At 37.3% G+C, this 13,146-nt stretch overlaps 1 protein-coding gene across 5 annotated transcripts in view; it reads left to right on the top strand.

Annotated features, from left to right (window-relative positions):
- The window catches only part of LOC128212924 (KICSTOR complex protein SZT2-like), a 96,750-nt gene that overhangs the window by 48,448 nt on the left and 35,156 nt on the right, over positions 1-13,146 (top strand). For 3 of the 5 annotated variants that reach the window (XM_052918323.1, XM_052918327.1, XM_052918326.1), the window contains exons 31-43: positions 963-2,091; positions 2,284-2,422; positions 3,710-3,809; positions 4,139-4,265; positions 6,577-6,747; positions 7,730-7,832; positions 8,743-8,957; positions 9,422-9,546; positions 9,852-10,016; positions 10,259-10,340; positions 10,935-11,105; positions 11,358-11,372; positions 12,826-13,050. In XM_052918323.1, the coding sequence (XP_052774283.1) occupies positions 963-2,091; positions 2,284-2,422; positions 3,710-3,809; positions 4,139-4,265; positions 6,577-6,747; positions 7,730-7,832; positions 8,743-8,957; positions 9,422-9,546; positions 9,852-10,016; positions 10,259-10,340; positions 10,935-11,105; positions 11,358-11,372; positions 12,826-13,050 (2,767 nt within the window). The remainder of the gene's footprint in view (positions 1-962; positions 2,092-2,283; positions 2,423-3,709; positions 3,810-4,138; positions 4,266-6,576; positions 6,748-7,729; positions 7,833-8,742; positions 8,958-9,421; positions 9,547-9,851; positions 10,017-10,258; positions 10,341-10,934; positions 11,106-11,357; positions 11,373-12,825; positions 13,051-13,146) is intronic. The other 2 variants (XM_052918324.1, XM_052918328.1) reach the window with 1 other exon arrangement.

Consider the following 13,146-nt stretch of genomic DNA (forward strand, 5'->3'; position numbering starts at 1 on the left):
AGATGAACCCTATTGATTTTGAGGTCAGTGGGTCAAAGGTCAAGGTCAGTGTGACCTTAACATGAAAAACGGTTTCCGATCAATAACTTGAGAACGCTTTGACCCAGGGACCTCATACTAGGTAGGCTTATTGGTCATGACCAGCAGATGAACCCTATTGATTTTGAGGTCAGTGGGTCAAAGGTCAAGGTCAGTGTGACCTTTACATGAAAAACGGTTTCCGATCAATAACTTGAGAACGCTTTGACCCAGGAACCTCATACTTGGTAGGTGTATTGGTCATGACCAGCAGATGAACCCTATTGATTTTGAGGTCAAAGGTCAAGGTCAGTGTGACCTTAACATGAAAAACGGTTTCCGATCAATAACTTGAGAACGCTTTGACCCAGGGACCTCATACTAGGTAGGCTTATTGGTCATGACCAGCAGATGAACCCTATTGATTTTGAGGTCAGTGGGTCAAAGGTCAAGGTCAGTGTGACTGTAAGCTGAAAAAAGGTTTTCTGATTGTCCATATTTTATTTTCTTATATAGTAGACAGTAGAAATTTATATGTCACTAAATGCATGAGTTGAAGTATCAGTTTTCAGTGAACATCTAGTTTAATTATGCCCCCCTTCGAAGCAGAGGGGTTATATAATTGCTTTGCACATGTCGGTCGGTCTGTTGGAAGACCAAAGCTTGTCCGAGTGATAACTCAACAATTCCCGGACCTATGGTCATCAAACTTGACATGAAGATTAGGTATGACCAGTAGATGACCTGCCTCATATGCATCCAATGACAAATCAGCTGTCATTTCAGTCCATGCATATTTCATTCAATTGTCCAAATATTTCTGGCAACTTGGCGCTCAGGGGGCATAATGTTTGACAAACATCTCTTGTTAACATTTCAATGGCATTTTTTCTTAATCATGAAGTACTTATGGCTTTTATTATCAACTACATCTGTGTCTACAGGAGTTCCAGAAACTAAACCTGCAGAACTACCAGCTTATAAAGGAAGAAGAGACCTACTACCTTGCCAAGAAACGCATCATGTACAACTATGTGAATGTGAAAAGCCTGTGTTCTGCTCTGGATGAGCTGAACATGTGGAAAACACCAGTGTCATCCAAGGTGGCCTCACCTGGAAGTGCAACTACATGTAAGTCCGACGTTGAAACTGCTGACGGTAAAGGAACAAAGAACATCTCCCCTCTTGTGTTGAATACCAAGGACAAGGATAAGGTGGTAGATATCAGTGCTGAGTGTGTGGGCAGATCTAGCCCATTAACGGTAAAGTCGGACACTGGGAGTGTGGCTTCAGACTCGAAGAAGCTCAACAAGCCATCTATTATGAATCTGGAAAAGAAGCCATCCACAGATTTAATGAAATTGGAGAACATCAGTCTTATAAATAGGCGGAGAAGCAGAGAGATGGACCTTATACTAAAGATGAAGGGTAGCCATGAGAGTGTGTGTAGTAACGAGAGGAGAAAAAGTTCTGAAGCTGAAGTGGATTCCCCCAGAAGCTTGAGCCATGAAGTAACAAAAGAAGAGGATGATTTTGATCTAGACAAACATACTGAAACACCACAGTCTGCTACATCTGTGGCATTCTCTGTTGGTTCTAATACACCTACTTCCGGGTCACCATCTTTCAACTTGGACAGCATTTCATACTCTGCAACAAGTTCTGGCAGTATTTTCACCTCTGCTGTACAGTCTCCTGTGTCTATCCAACTGACAAAGACAGATGGACATAGTGAACCATTTAGACCATCACCTGAAAGAACTGTAACCGGCAAACTCATTAATGATAGCTTTGACTCCGAAGATGGGAAAAACGAAACCATACTAAAGAGGTGTTCAAGTTTTGCAGGCTTTAGGTCACCCGTTTCTTGTCAGAGCATAAAAGATGATGAAGCCTTAGCATCTCATGATGTTTCCCCAGAGAAGGGTCCACAAATTGGCGTATCAGCTATCCAGGGCCGCTTGCGCCACTGTTCAGCCCCACTAGCGGGTCATGCTACACCAAGGAGCCGAATGTCTACCCTCCCATGTACACCGTCCTGTATTTCATCCAGAGGGAGCTTCACTGAGGATCGTAAGACACTTTTCTTATTATAAGTTTTATTGTACCATTTGAAGCTTTCCTGAAACAAATTGATTGTAGACAGCAGGATTTAAAAAAAATAATGTTACTAAAAACAGGAGATATACCTTTTATAGATTACCTTTCTGTATGAGTTATCACTAAATAGGAACTCATTTTTGAAATTGTTTCCCCTATAATCAGCATATGACGGTGACATGAGCGAGATGGATGACAGTGCGACAACGTTCAGTGAGAGCGGTGTGGTGCGGAGACTCATGCCCGACTTCTGGCTCATCATGCAAATCGTAGAGAATGCCGTCGACATCCTCTTCCAACATAGGTGACTGCAGAATGTAGTTGACTTTCAGCAGAATTATAAAATCATGTGCCTGTGGCAATAAATACAAATAAAGCAAAATACATGGAACAGGAATAATGAGAGCATGTCAAGTTGTGCATAGTGGGCTTTGTGTGTTCCACCACAAAAATGCCTCCAGAGCAGCTGTCTGTCACACAGTCTTGAGTCTTGCATCTCTAAAAGTATATTAGCAAGATTGATTAAACTTTAGAAGAATGTTAAACTGAATGGGAAGTTTTGCACCTTATTTTTGTGTGAGGCTGCACTGTTATGGTCCTTTACTTAGAAAAAGCGTTTACAGAGTATGCATTCTTGTGTCGTGTATGTCTTCCAGTGTATTTATGCCATGAAAATTTTATAAGAATGGTTATCAGCATGTGAAGTTGTGCACCTGTAGTCGGGTTTGTTGTGAAGCCTAGATACAGCAGAGTTATGGGCCTTGACTTAGTTAATGTAACTGTTAGGTGTTATATAGGATTATATCACACAGGGTATGTAAGCTACAGCCATGAAACCTTGCAATAAGGTTAATCAGCATATGAAATTGTACACCTGAGGTTCTGTTTGTGGCCACACCCAGACACAGACTTATGGGCTTTGATTTAGTCAAAATTATTATAAAATGTTGTTAATTGTGAGTTGTGCATATATTGATAAAATCATGTAAGTTATTTATTCTGATGAAATAATTTTAATTATTCATGCTTATAGGATATGCAGTTTCAATAACAGCATACATTCCAAGACTAAAGCCGCATGGTATTCTGCGTACAATAGTTCTGTAAACAAAGGGATAACTCTGAGGGCAGACATATGTTTTTATGTCAAAAACAAACCTTTAATTGGTACTTGTTTGCGGTGCTTTTGTGATTCCTGTTCCACCTGAGTTAACATATTTAAGAATGAGTATAACTGTTAGGAACTGTGTAAGAAATGTTTTTATTATGAATGGTTGATTTATGATTACAACGTTTGCCATGTTTGTTGTTTTAAAGAAAAACTTGTTACATTTCAAGACTTTGTGAAAGTTGTGTTTTGGTATAGGTGCCTCCTCTCACCCAAGAGGCCATTGGTTTGAGCCCCACTAGTGACATGTTCTCGTGACTTCTCTAATACAAACCATAAATGGTTTTGACCTAGGAACTGGACTTAATGGTGATTTCAATTCAGCTTACTGCTCTCTGCACAAGTTGAGCTAAGTCAATTAGTATAGCTTGATTTTCATGCCAGTATGAAGTCGTTTGTTAGCAGTCATTTCTGTGTTTCCAGGGAGAGAGGGCATGAGTCAAAAGAAGAAAAAATGGAGTTATGGAACCTGCTGGCCCTTGTAAGGAGAAATGTGGAGGACACTTGCAAGAAAGTCAATCAGGTACATGGAGCTTTTGAGCGTTGTTTTTTTTAAGCTTTACCTCATTTAAGCACAGTTACTTACTTTTTTCACCCGCCCTTTATCCATCCAAGAGACACCTGTACAAAATACAAAAATGGTATTGATGACACATGTATAAAATAGATAAAAGTCTTACACAAAAACTGATCTGATATGATGAATATTTCTAAAAAATATCCCAAAAACCAATAATAACACTACTGGTTATTGGAAGAAATCTGTTTTGCTTTTAATTTCCTTCATAGCACTGCCATTTCTTCATGTATTAACCAAACTAAAATTTGAATGTAAGAAATACATGCTTTCAGCAACTGTTGTTAGCGGACCTGTATGAGACACGGATGTGTCATAGTCTTCTGGTCGATGCAGCAGATGAGGATGTCACATGGAAGGTCGATGGGGCGCCAAGATTCAGACGCCAACACAAAATCAGTTGTAAGTTAGGTTGAGATATATAAGAATAAGAATGGGTGAGTGTGTGAAGCATTCATATATTTTAATTATGGCATGTTTTCAGAAGTTGGTGTTCCAAAATGCATTTAATAACAATTAAGTGTGGTAGCTATTTTAGGCAGATAAGACGTTTAATCTGCTCTTGTAAATGAGTCGTCAAAAGCTGATGTTGATTTCACAGCATTTTACCTCAGGAGTCACTACCAAAGGTCAACTGTCAATCCCTGGGCAGATACTCTAGACATCCAGTCTTATTATTGTTTCAAGAGTTTGAATCATGGTCAAATCCTCATGTATTTTCTTTACTCCAAATTCTCAAATACAATCGGTTTACTGCCATGATTGTTAATTTTGTCCGTCTAATTTCTTGTCTTGTTGATGTCTCCAGAAGCAGAAAATATTATGCAGCTGCTTAGCACAATCACACTTTCTGCTTTCAGGGTGCCTAGAATTTCCTCAAGAAATAAAATTGAACATTATCTCCTGTTAGTGATAAGTCCAACCGCAAAATGATATCCGAAAACTCAACATGTCCCAAATGAATGACAGTAATTTACCCCGACATAAACTGCTTGACCATTATGGTCTAAATCAAATTGGTTTATGTTTTTTATTTCCAATTTATTATTGTAGTTCTCAAAGTTATAGACTTCCAATACTTACAAAAAAAGTAAGTCTTGGTAAAGTTCTTGGTATGGGCAAATTTTCTGAAAAAAAGATATCTGTTAATCAAACAAACAAGTAATAAACTTGTTGTTGGTTAAAGGACTTGTGCAAAAGTTAAGAATATTTCATTATTATAATAGTTAAAAGCTGAAGTCAAGGGATACTATTCTTAGTCAAGGGCCACCAGCGAAGGTTATATATTTATATAACAGCTTGTATAGCCTCAACCTGGCTTACTCAGCACATGTAACAGTAGATAAATATGGTGCAACCAATATATACTACTGTGCCACTTAGAATAATGGCGGACTTCTCTACATTATTGGTGTGAAATGGAGTGTTATATACCATGAGCTAATCTTTCTTACTTTAGTTCAGATACAATTTTGTTTGTGGAGTGATTATATTACCAGGTATACTGTATTATTCATTCAAGTTTTTACATATTCTTGAATCAAATGATCGCCTTTATTTTGTAAAATTCTGTAAGTTTATCATATTTATTACCTCCCTTCGAGAAAAAGAAAAGTATCATGCTGCCATTACTTCAAATTTATTCTCGAACATTGACAATATGCTCTTATTTGTCTTTAACTATTGTACTGTCAAGCATGCCTCTTGAACAACCTCTTTGTGAAAATGAGTCCAACCCATGTTAAATAAGCTCAACACCCCATCTCATTTTTTTGGCTCGAGTTCTAAAAACTGGAATTTGCCCCAACAATGAGACTATTGAACCCTATTTAATTCACAATAAATTTCATTCATTGAAGACAATATTTACAGATAAGGATTTTCCTTCTATTTATTTCCTGAAGAAAATGTTGCTTTAGCCACTGTGTAATTGTGTTATTGTTAAAAAGCAAAAATTAGTAAAAAAAATATTTTGTTTATGTATTTTTTTTATTTTTTGAGGGGAAAACACAAATCAATGTTCTATTTTTTTAATGAATAGGAGTGGTCACTAGAAAAAGATGAATTTCCTGTAAATAAAACATAAATTTATGTGGCCATAGTTGACTGATTTCAGATTACTTTTTTAACGCTTTAAATTTTAAATGGCAAAGGGAGATAATAAATATGTATTTTAAATCAAAAACTTAATTGTACGTTTTCATGTAATCAATAAAACAACTTTAAGAAGTTTTAAAAGTACTCTTTGAAAATTATGATATCTGTGTATACTTTTGATTGAATACAAGATATATAAAATCATCATAAGCTGTGCTTTCATAGAGAAGTCTGCTATTATTCGGAATAATATCTTCGGCTGAGTTGCTTGATTATGAGGGCTTTTTGCCTTGTCAGAGCGATGACAGGATGTGTGAATGTGGCCTAAGTGAGTGGTAGACCCACCTGCCCTCAGAAGATAAATGACATCCCTTGACTTCAGCTTTTTATTTCTTTTCTGAATTGCGATGTCAATTGTCAACATATTTTGTAATTGAAAAGGCATTATTTTATTATTTTGATGGGCATACTTAATGTAACCATTAAAAATTAACTCTGGAAAATAACAATTGACAAAAACAGGGAAGTATTTACCCTGGTGTTTTCAAAAATCCAGTTAAGTCAAAAGAATAAGGATTGAATTTAGGACTCATAAATTATGATTGTACTCTTTCAGGCTCAGAGAATGAAGATGATGATGAGGACGAGACCTTCGAGAGGAAATACCTGGCAGTTGAGATGGAGCTAGATCCTGGCCACTTTGAGTGTGAATGTGTGTGGAAAACCAGCTTCTTTATCCACCAAGGCCTCAAGCGGGGAACCAGGGCCGGCTCACTTGTCTCCATAGGTAAGTTTGAGTTTGAATGTGTGTGGAAAACCAGCTTCTTTATCCACTAAGGCCTGAAGCGAGGAACCAGGGCCGGCTTATTGGTCTCCATAAGTTAGTTTGAGTGTGAATGTGTGTGGAAAACCAGCTTTTTTATCCACCAAGGCCTCAAGCGGGGAACCAGGGCCGGCTCACTGGTCTCTATAGGTAAGTTTGAGTATAAATGTGTGTGAAAGACCAGCTTCTTTATCCACCAAGGCCTCAAGCGGGGAAACAGGGCTGGGTCACTGGTCTCCATAAATAAGTTTGAGTGATTTTGTGTGTGGAAGGGCCACAAGCAGGACACCATAGGTAATGGAACCTATGTGCAGAGAAAATTTGTTATTTCTGAAAGACTAAATTAATCAGCATAGATTTGGCTTTTTTTGGAAGTAAAAGTCAAGGGATTTTCATAGCCTTTGTTTTGTCTTTTGACATTGAACTTTACGACTTTATCATTGTATTAAAATGCAAATACTTGAACCTGTACCATAAATGTAAAAGCATTTCAAGATACTGACTCAAAACTTACTTATTTTAAAATTGACAATAAGTTTTTGTGTAGCAAGATTACGTTACTCTGGCCTTAATAATTGTGAAATTATACTCAACTGAGAAAAACAGAGGAGTGTTTATGTCCATTATCTGCAGTTCTATTTTAGAAATATATTATAGACAATGACTGGGCCCATATTCAATAACTCACTAGTGTTTAGAGTCCAAGTTCACATGCAGCATTACGTTTACAATTATCAGCATTCTTATAACCAGTTTACCATAAAATTAAAATTTTGGAGTTTCAAGGCCAATTGATGAGATTAAAGACGCTAATGAATAAAGGCCTGTCTTCCTTTGCAGCTGACATTCATTTAAGAGGTAAACTACATGGTATTCACATAGATGTTTCATTGTTCACTTGAAGTTCTCATCAAGAACATGAAGCTTATCTGATTCCTTGTTCCAGGAGTGAAGATTCTACGCTCTGTGCTGAATTCCTTGTCAGTAAACAACAGGAACAATATGTTTGTTACCAAGGAGATCTCCACTGGCAACGTCTTTTATCTCAGGTAAAAACATGTATGATAATTGATTTTGCATATAATGATACTTGTTCATTTTCACAGTGGATGAATGAACAAATTTTTAATTTTCCTGACACCACATACATGCCATATCCCCTGGCAGGGGACTTCTGGAATTCCGACTCATCCCCGGGTCCTCCGGTGGGGGTTCAATATCCCCTTCTTTTTTTAAATCTAGCTATGATTTGAAAGTGGTAAGCATCCATAATATTATGAGTGTAAAATTCAATAAACACACAATCTTTAGCTTTTTGGTACTATCAAAACCATGTTAACTTAAGTTAAAAAATGTAATTAGAGTAAGTTGCAAGATTTTTTTCATGGCGGATAAATTAATAGCGAAAATAATTTTAGATCTTGCACAGTACTATTATAATTTACTTTAGTGAATGTGCTAAGTAAAGTTTATGAGCATTCTATTTAAATCTTTATTTGCCCCTCGTAAAATCCTAATCAGCGCAAATCCATGAGAATCGAATATGACATTCCGGATCAAAACGCAGTACTAATAACCCTTTTATTATATACGTTACTGGTTAGAACTCTTAAAAGCCACATGTTTTCATACTAAATGTAAATTTAACGACGCACTATTTTGCTTTATGACGTCATTTAACATCGTGCAACGATACTTGTTATGAAGTGACGACACAAGTGTGGAATACGGCCTTATTGCACTGGAGTGGAATACCGACTACTGTATTTTGCAATATGTATTGCATGTGGATATATGATGGGTATATAATAAATGTTGATATTGTGTAAATTTCGCTGCATAAAAATCCCCTGGTCTAATATCAAAATCCCCTGGAATTCAGACCCAAATTCCCTGGGAAGCCTTTCAAAAATAGGGCATGTATGACAACAGCAAAATTTGTGAGCCTGTTTTCTTCAGACTGAAGGAGGTACCTGGGACCGTGCGCTTGGCCATGGACGACCCTACCCAAGACTTAGGGCAGGGAACCAAACCTTGGGAGACCCTAGGGCCAGGGGATAGGGATGGAGACAATGTGTCTTTGACCTCCTCCAGCAGCGCCCTTTCTCTGTCACAGTCCCTGGGACGCACACCTGACTGTGTGGAGCTCAGTGTGTATGGCATATGTGAAGCTGGTACGTTGAATATTTTTAAACATTATTTTACCTTTTGAGCTTTGATTTTCATCAACCATTTTAAGATTGTCTGTTCTTCAAAGGAAATCAGTCAAGGTTTTTTGATAGTGTTTTTTTTCAAATAACTTTGGCTGTTCATGATATTCAAATAGACTTACTATGCATGTTGCCAGGTACATTGCGCTCATAATTAGCCCAGAACTCTAACTTTAATAATTGTTGAGTTATGCCCCTTGTAAGACTGAAAATTAACAACAAGCAAGTGTTTGCATTTGTTCTATGGCACTTCCTTATGTTGTTTCCTGAGGATTGAACACTTCATTTAAATCACTGACAGTGTAGTGTTTAACCAATCTTCATCTGAGCCCAACAGCTTGCTCTTTCCTTCTTAAGGTAAACTTTTACCTCAGCAAAAACAATGTTGTGTACGTTATTACATTAGGCTATTTAATATTTGCAACCAGGTAAGGAGACAAAGGAGGACCTTGTGCAGCTGTTAAAGAGAAAGCTGGACGATATGGCCCTTGACAACATGTGTGAGATGTTGAGGCGTAACCCACATTGTCAGCTTGACAAGGATGATGTACAGGTTAGCCATAGTTATGATATTGTACATGTAGCTGGACAACATGTCCGTTGACAAGTTGTCTGAATTGTAACCCCCGAAGTCAGCTTGATAAAGACAACGTACTACTAAGCTTTCGTGTAAAACTTTAACTTACCCAATTGTGTATAAATTTGACTCTTTTCTGCGATGTTTTATTTTTTTTCTTACTATATAAACTCCACTCCAAGAGCCCCAGGGCAGCCTTGACTGTCTCCCATAAGGCGAGGCCCCACCTGGAGGCCGCATTGTTTTATCTGTCTCTTTATATTTATTCCTCTATATTACAGTTTATCCAAAAGCCGGGCTCGAAGCCCCATGACAGCCTACACCTGACTGTGTCCCACAAGACAATGCCCCATCTGGCGGCTGCCATGTTCTACCTGAGGCAGAACCTTCTACAGTACCTTCACACTCCAAAATACAAAACATCGCCGGAAGATTTTCAGTTTACAGTAAGGATGGTTGACGTTAAGTTTGCCTTGTATAAAATCAATGATTGTAATGTACCAAATTTAAAAAAAAGTCATTATATTGGTTAAGGTAGTTAAGGTATTAAGGCATATCAGGTTTTTAAAGATTTTAAGCTGATTTTTGCCAAAATGCAAATGACAAGCAATTATGGAGCAATGGTTAAGATAAATAAGACTGTTTTTGCCAAATGATTATATAATTCCTCTGTGTATTGTGTTTACAGGATGTGGTAGATGGGAAGCTGTGTGCCATTCCATCAGACCAGGCATTTCTCTACATTCCACCCTTCACTGTCAGGAAAACTGGTGAGTGACATTGATTTTTTCGTATAATTTCTACAAAGATGACTCTTCAACGTTCATCTTCTACTTTAAGGTGTAAAAAAATGGTGGATAGTCATGGGAACTAAGTCCATCTTCTACAGTGGCCATTGTCTTAACCCATTTCCTTACATCACCCCCTTCTTCAATCTTGTGAATATTCCCTCATTATATAACTTCAGAATATCTATGAAGGAAAGTGTGAAAGCTCTGCTTACTTTCAAACATGCCATATCCAGCTGGGGGAAAAATCCCCTGGAATTTCTATCCATATCCATCTCCAGGTCTCCTAGCGGGAGATAAAATTTTCCGGGAATTAAAAAAAAATCAGGAAATAATGACTAAACGAAACCACAGTATGTGAGTGAAACTGAATAATGACATGACAGTGTATCATAAGAATATGATTAATCATGATATATAAAATAATTATGGTTATTAAAAAAGTCAAAGGTTTTCATAGCAATAAAAATATATGTGAATATTTTTTCATACTTGCGTCTAAAATTAATTTTGCCAACTTAGACCTGCTAAAAAAATCCCCTATTGTCAACATACCTATTGTCGGAATGTTTCCAGGTATGGTAATATTGAGTGTAGGCCTGGTGGATGGACATGGGCACCAGGTGCATCTTCTAGAGTGTCCCCGGCCCTCAGCCTCCGCGTACCAAGATATTGGCACATTTGAAGACCTCGAGGCCTTCACACACGTACAGCCTTATGAGATGACCCCTAAGAGCAAGAAGCCAGGTAAACATGCCCCTATCACTGTATCGGTGAAACTGGTCTTCAGATGTTTTCTACCTGTTAAAGCAATAAGGTTTTTAATAACCATTAAAGGTAGCAAAGATAAGTTCCATTTCCTTAAGACAATTAAGGTCACCTTTCCTTTTTAAACTTATTTTATACCAACATTATTTAAAGCAGTGCCATTAACTCATGATCTAAAACCTCTGATAATGAATATAGCGTTGAAACAGTCTTGTGTCTTTGTAATTTCAGAAGATTTGACTGATGGTAAGGTTTGTGTTTGGCCATTTAATGATACAGAGAGCATGTATCTGACTTAATAACTCATCATTACATCTACATTTTGTTAAGGTTTTAAGCCCAGTTGATTCATAAGTTAAGACATAGATAAATTCTCATAATGCCTCTCAAATGTTATCAGCTTGTTCTTGCACTTAAGAAAATATCATGATTTCTTCCCTTTTCCATACTAAACCATACAGCAATGCTTATAAATAGTATTTACTGGTTTCTTCAGCATAGGAAATATATTTTTCTATCAATAACTTTCTCAAGAATTTATTGCATTTCCTTTTTTTGGACTCTACAAGTATAACTTTGGGTGGAATCTTTCAGACAAGAATTTATTTGGACATTTACAATATAATTCAATGCAATACAAATGCAGATTGCCCACAGATGCACATACCTATTTTCCAAAGTGAATACACTTCCTACATTATTGAACATTGCATAAGAATGTGTATTTATTACTTTTCCCATTTTCATAATGAGACTTCCATCACATTTATTTAATTTTGTGTTTAGAAGTTTCTGCTTTGAGTTTATTATTTTTCTAACTGCTCCATTTGTCTTCATGATTATTTAGTTTTGCTGGTTTTTACATTTTGGAATTCTGTTGGTATATTAAAGTAATAACTTCAACATCATTAGTGTATAAATGTGATGCTTTGTGTTTATGTTCTTCAAAATAAAGCCATTAACAGACTACAAAGTCATGTCCCATTCAACATGTGACATCCTATTCAACATGTGACGTCCCATTCAACATATGATGTCCCATTCAACATGTGACATCCCATTCAACATGTGAAATCCCATTCAACATGTGACATCCCATTCAACATGTGAAGTCCCATTCAACATGTGACATCCCATTCAACATTTGATGTCCCATTTAACATTTGACATCCCATTCAACATGTGACATCCTATTCAACATTTGACATCCCATTCAACATGTGACATCCCATTCAACATGTGACATCCCATTCAACATGTGACATCCCATTCAACATGTGACATCCCATTCAACATGTGACGTCCCATTCAACATGTGACGTCCCATTCAACATGTGACGTCCCATTCAACATGTGACACCCCATGTCCCACTCAACATTTGATGTCCCATCCCATTCAACATGTGACATCCCATTCAACATTTGATGTCCCATTCAACATGCGATACTGATAGATATCACTTGACTCTAAGAAAGTCCCTTAAAAATAGTTCATATTCTGAAAAGTGACATAAATATGGATTTTTTCAGTAAAATACATTTCTGAAGAGTGTTTTAGTTTTATTTATAGCACAAAGAAGGGGATATAAAATGGATATAAAAGTCATAAGAAATTAAATTGCACAAACAACATTATGTTTTTTATATCCATACTCAGGGGCCTCCTCAGTTTGACCAACTTTACACATCCTGATTCCAGGGCCAACAGCTTTGGTGCAGTTCCATATCTGGGAAGTCGGAGATGTCGGGCTGACCCAGTTAAAGGATAAACTCACTAGCTCACTGAAGCATTCGCTATGTGACGTCGCCATGGAGTACTACATGCTGACCGCACCCCTGTGTACGATACCAAGCCACATGGTGGAGTTGTTCACGCCCCCACCCCCTATGTCTGCACCTTGCTCCCCATTTTACAGCATGCAAGGTAACGCTGTTGTAAATGTAGTGCATGCATTTTGATATCAATGCCAAAGACAGTATTTGGAGAAAAAAAACGCAAATATTTATGACATCCTAAATT

This window comes from Mya arenaria, chromosome 13 (genome assembly GCF_026914265.1).
Source record: "Mya arenaria isolate MELC-2E11 chromosome 13, ASM2691426v1".
Lineage (NCBI taxonomy): Eukaryota > Metazoa > Mollusca > Bivalvia > Myida > Myidae > Mya > Mya arenaria.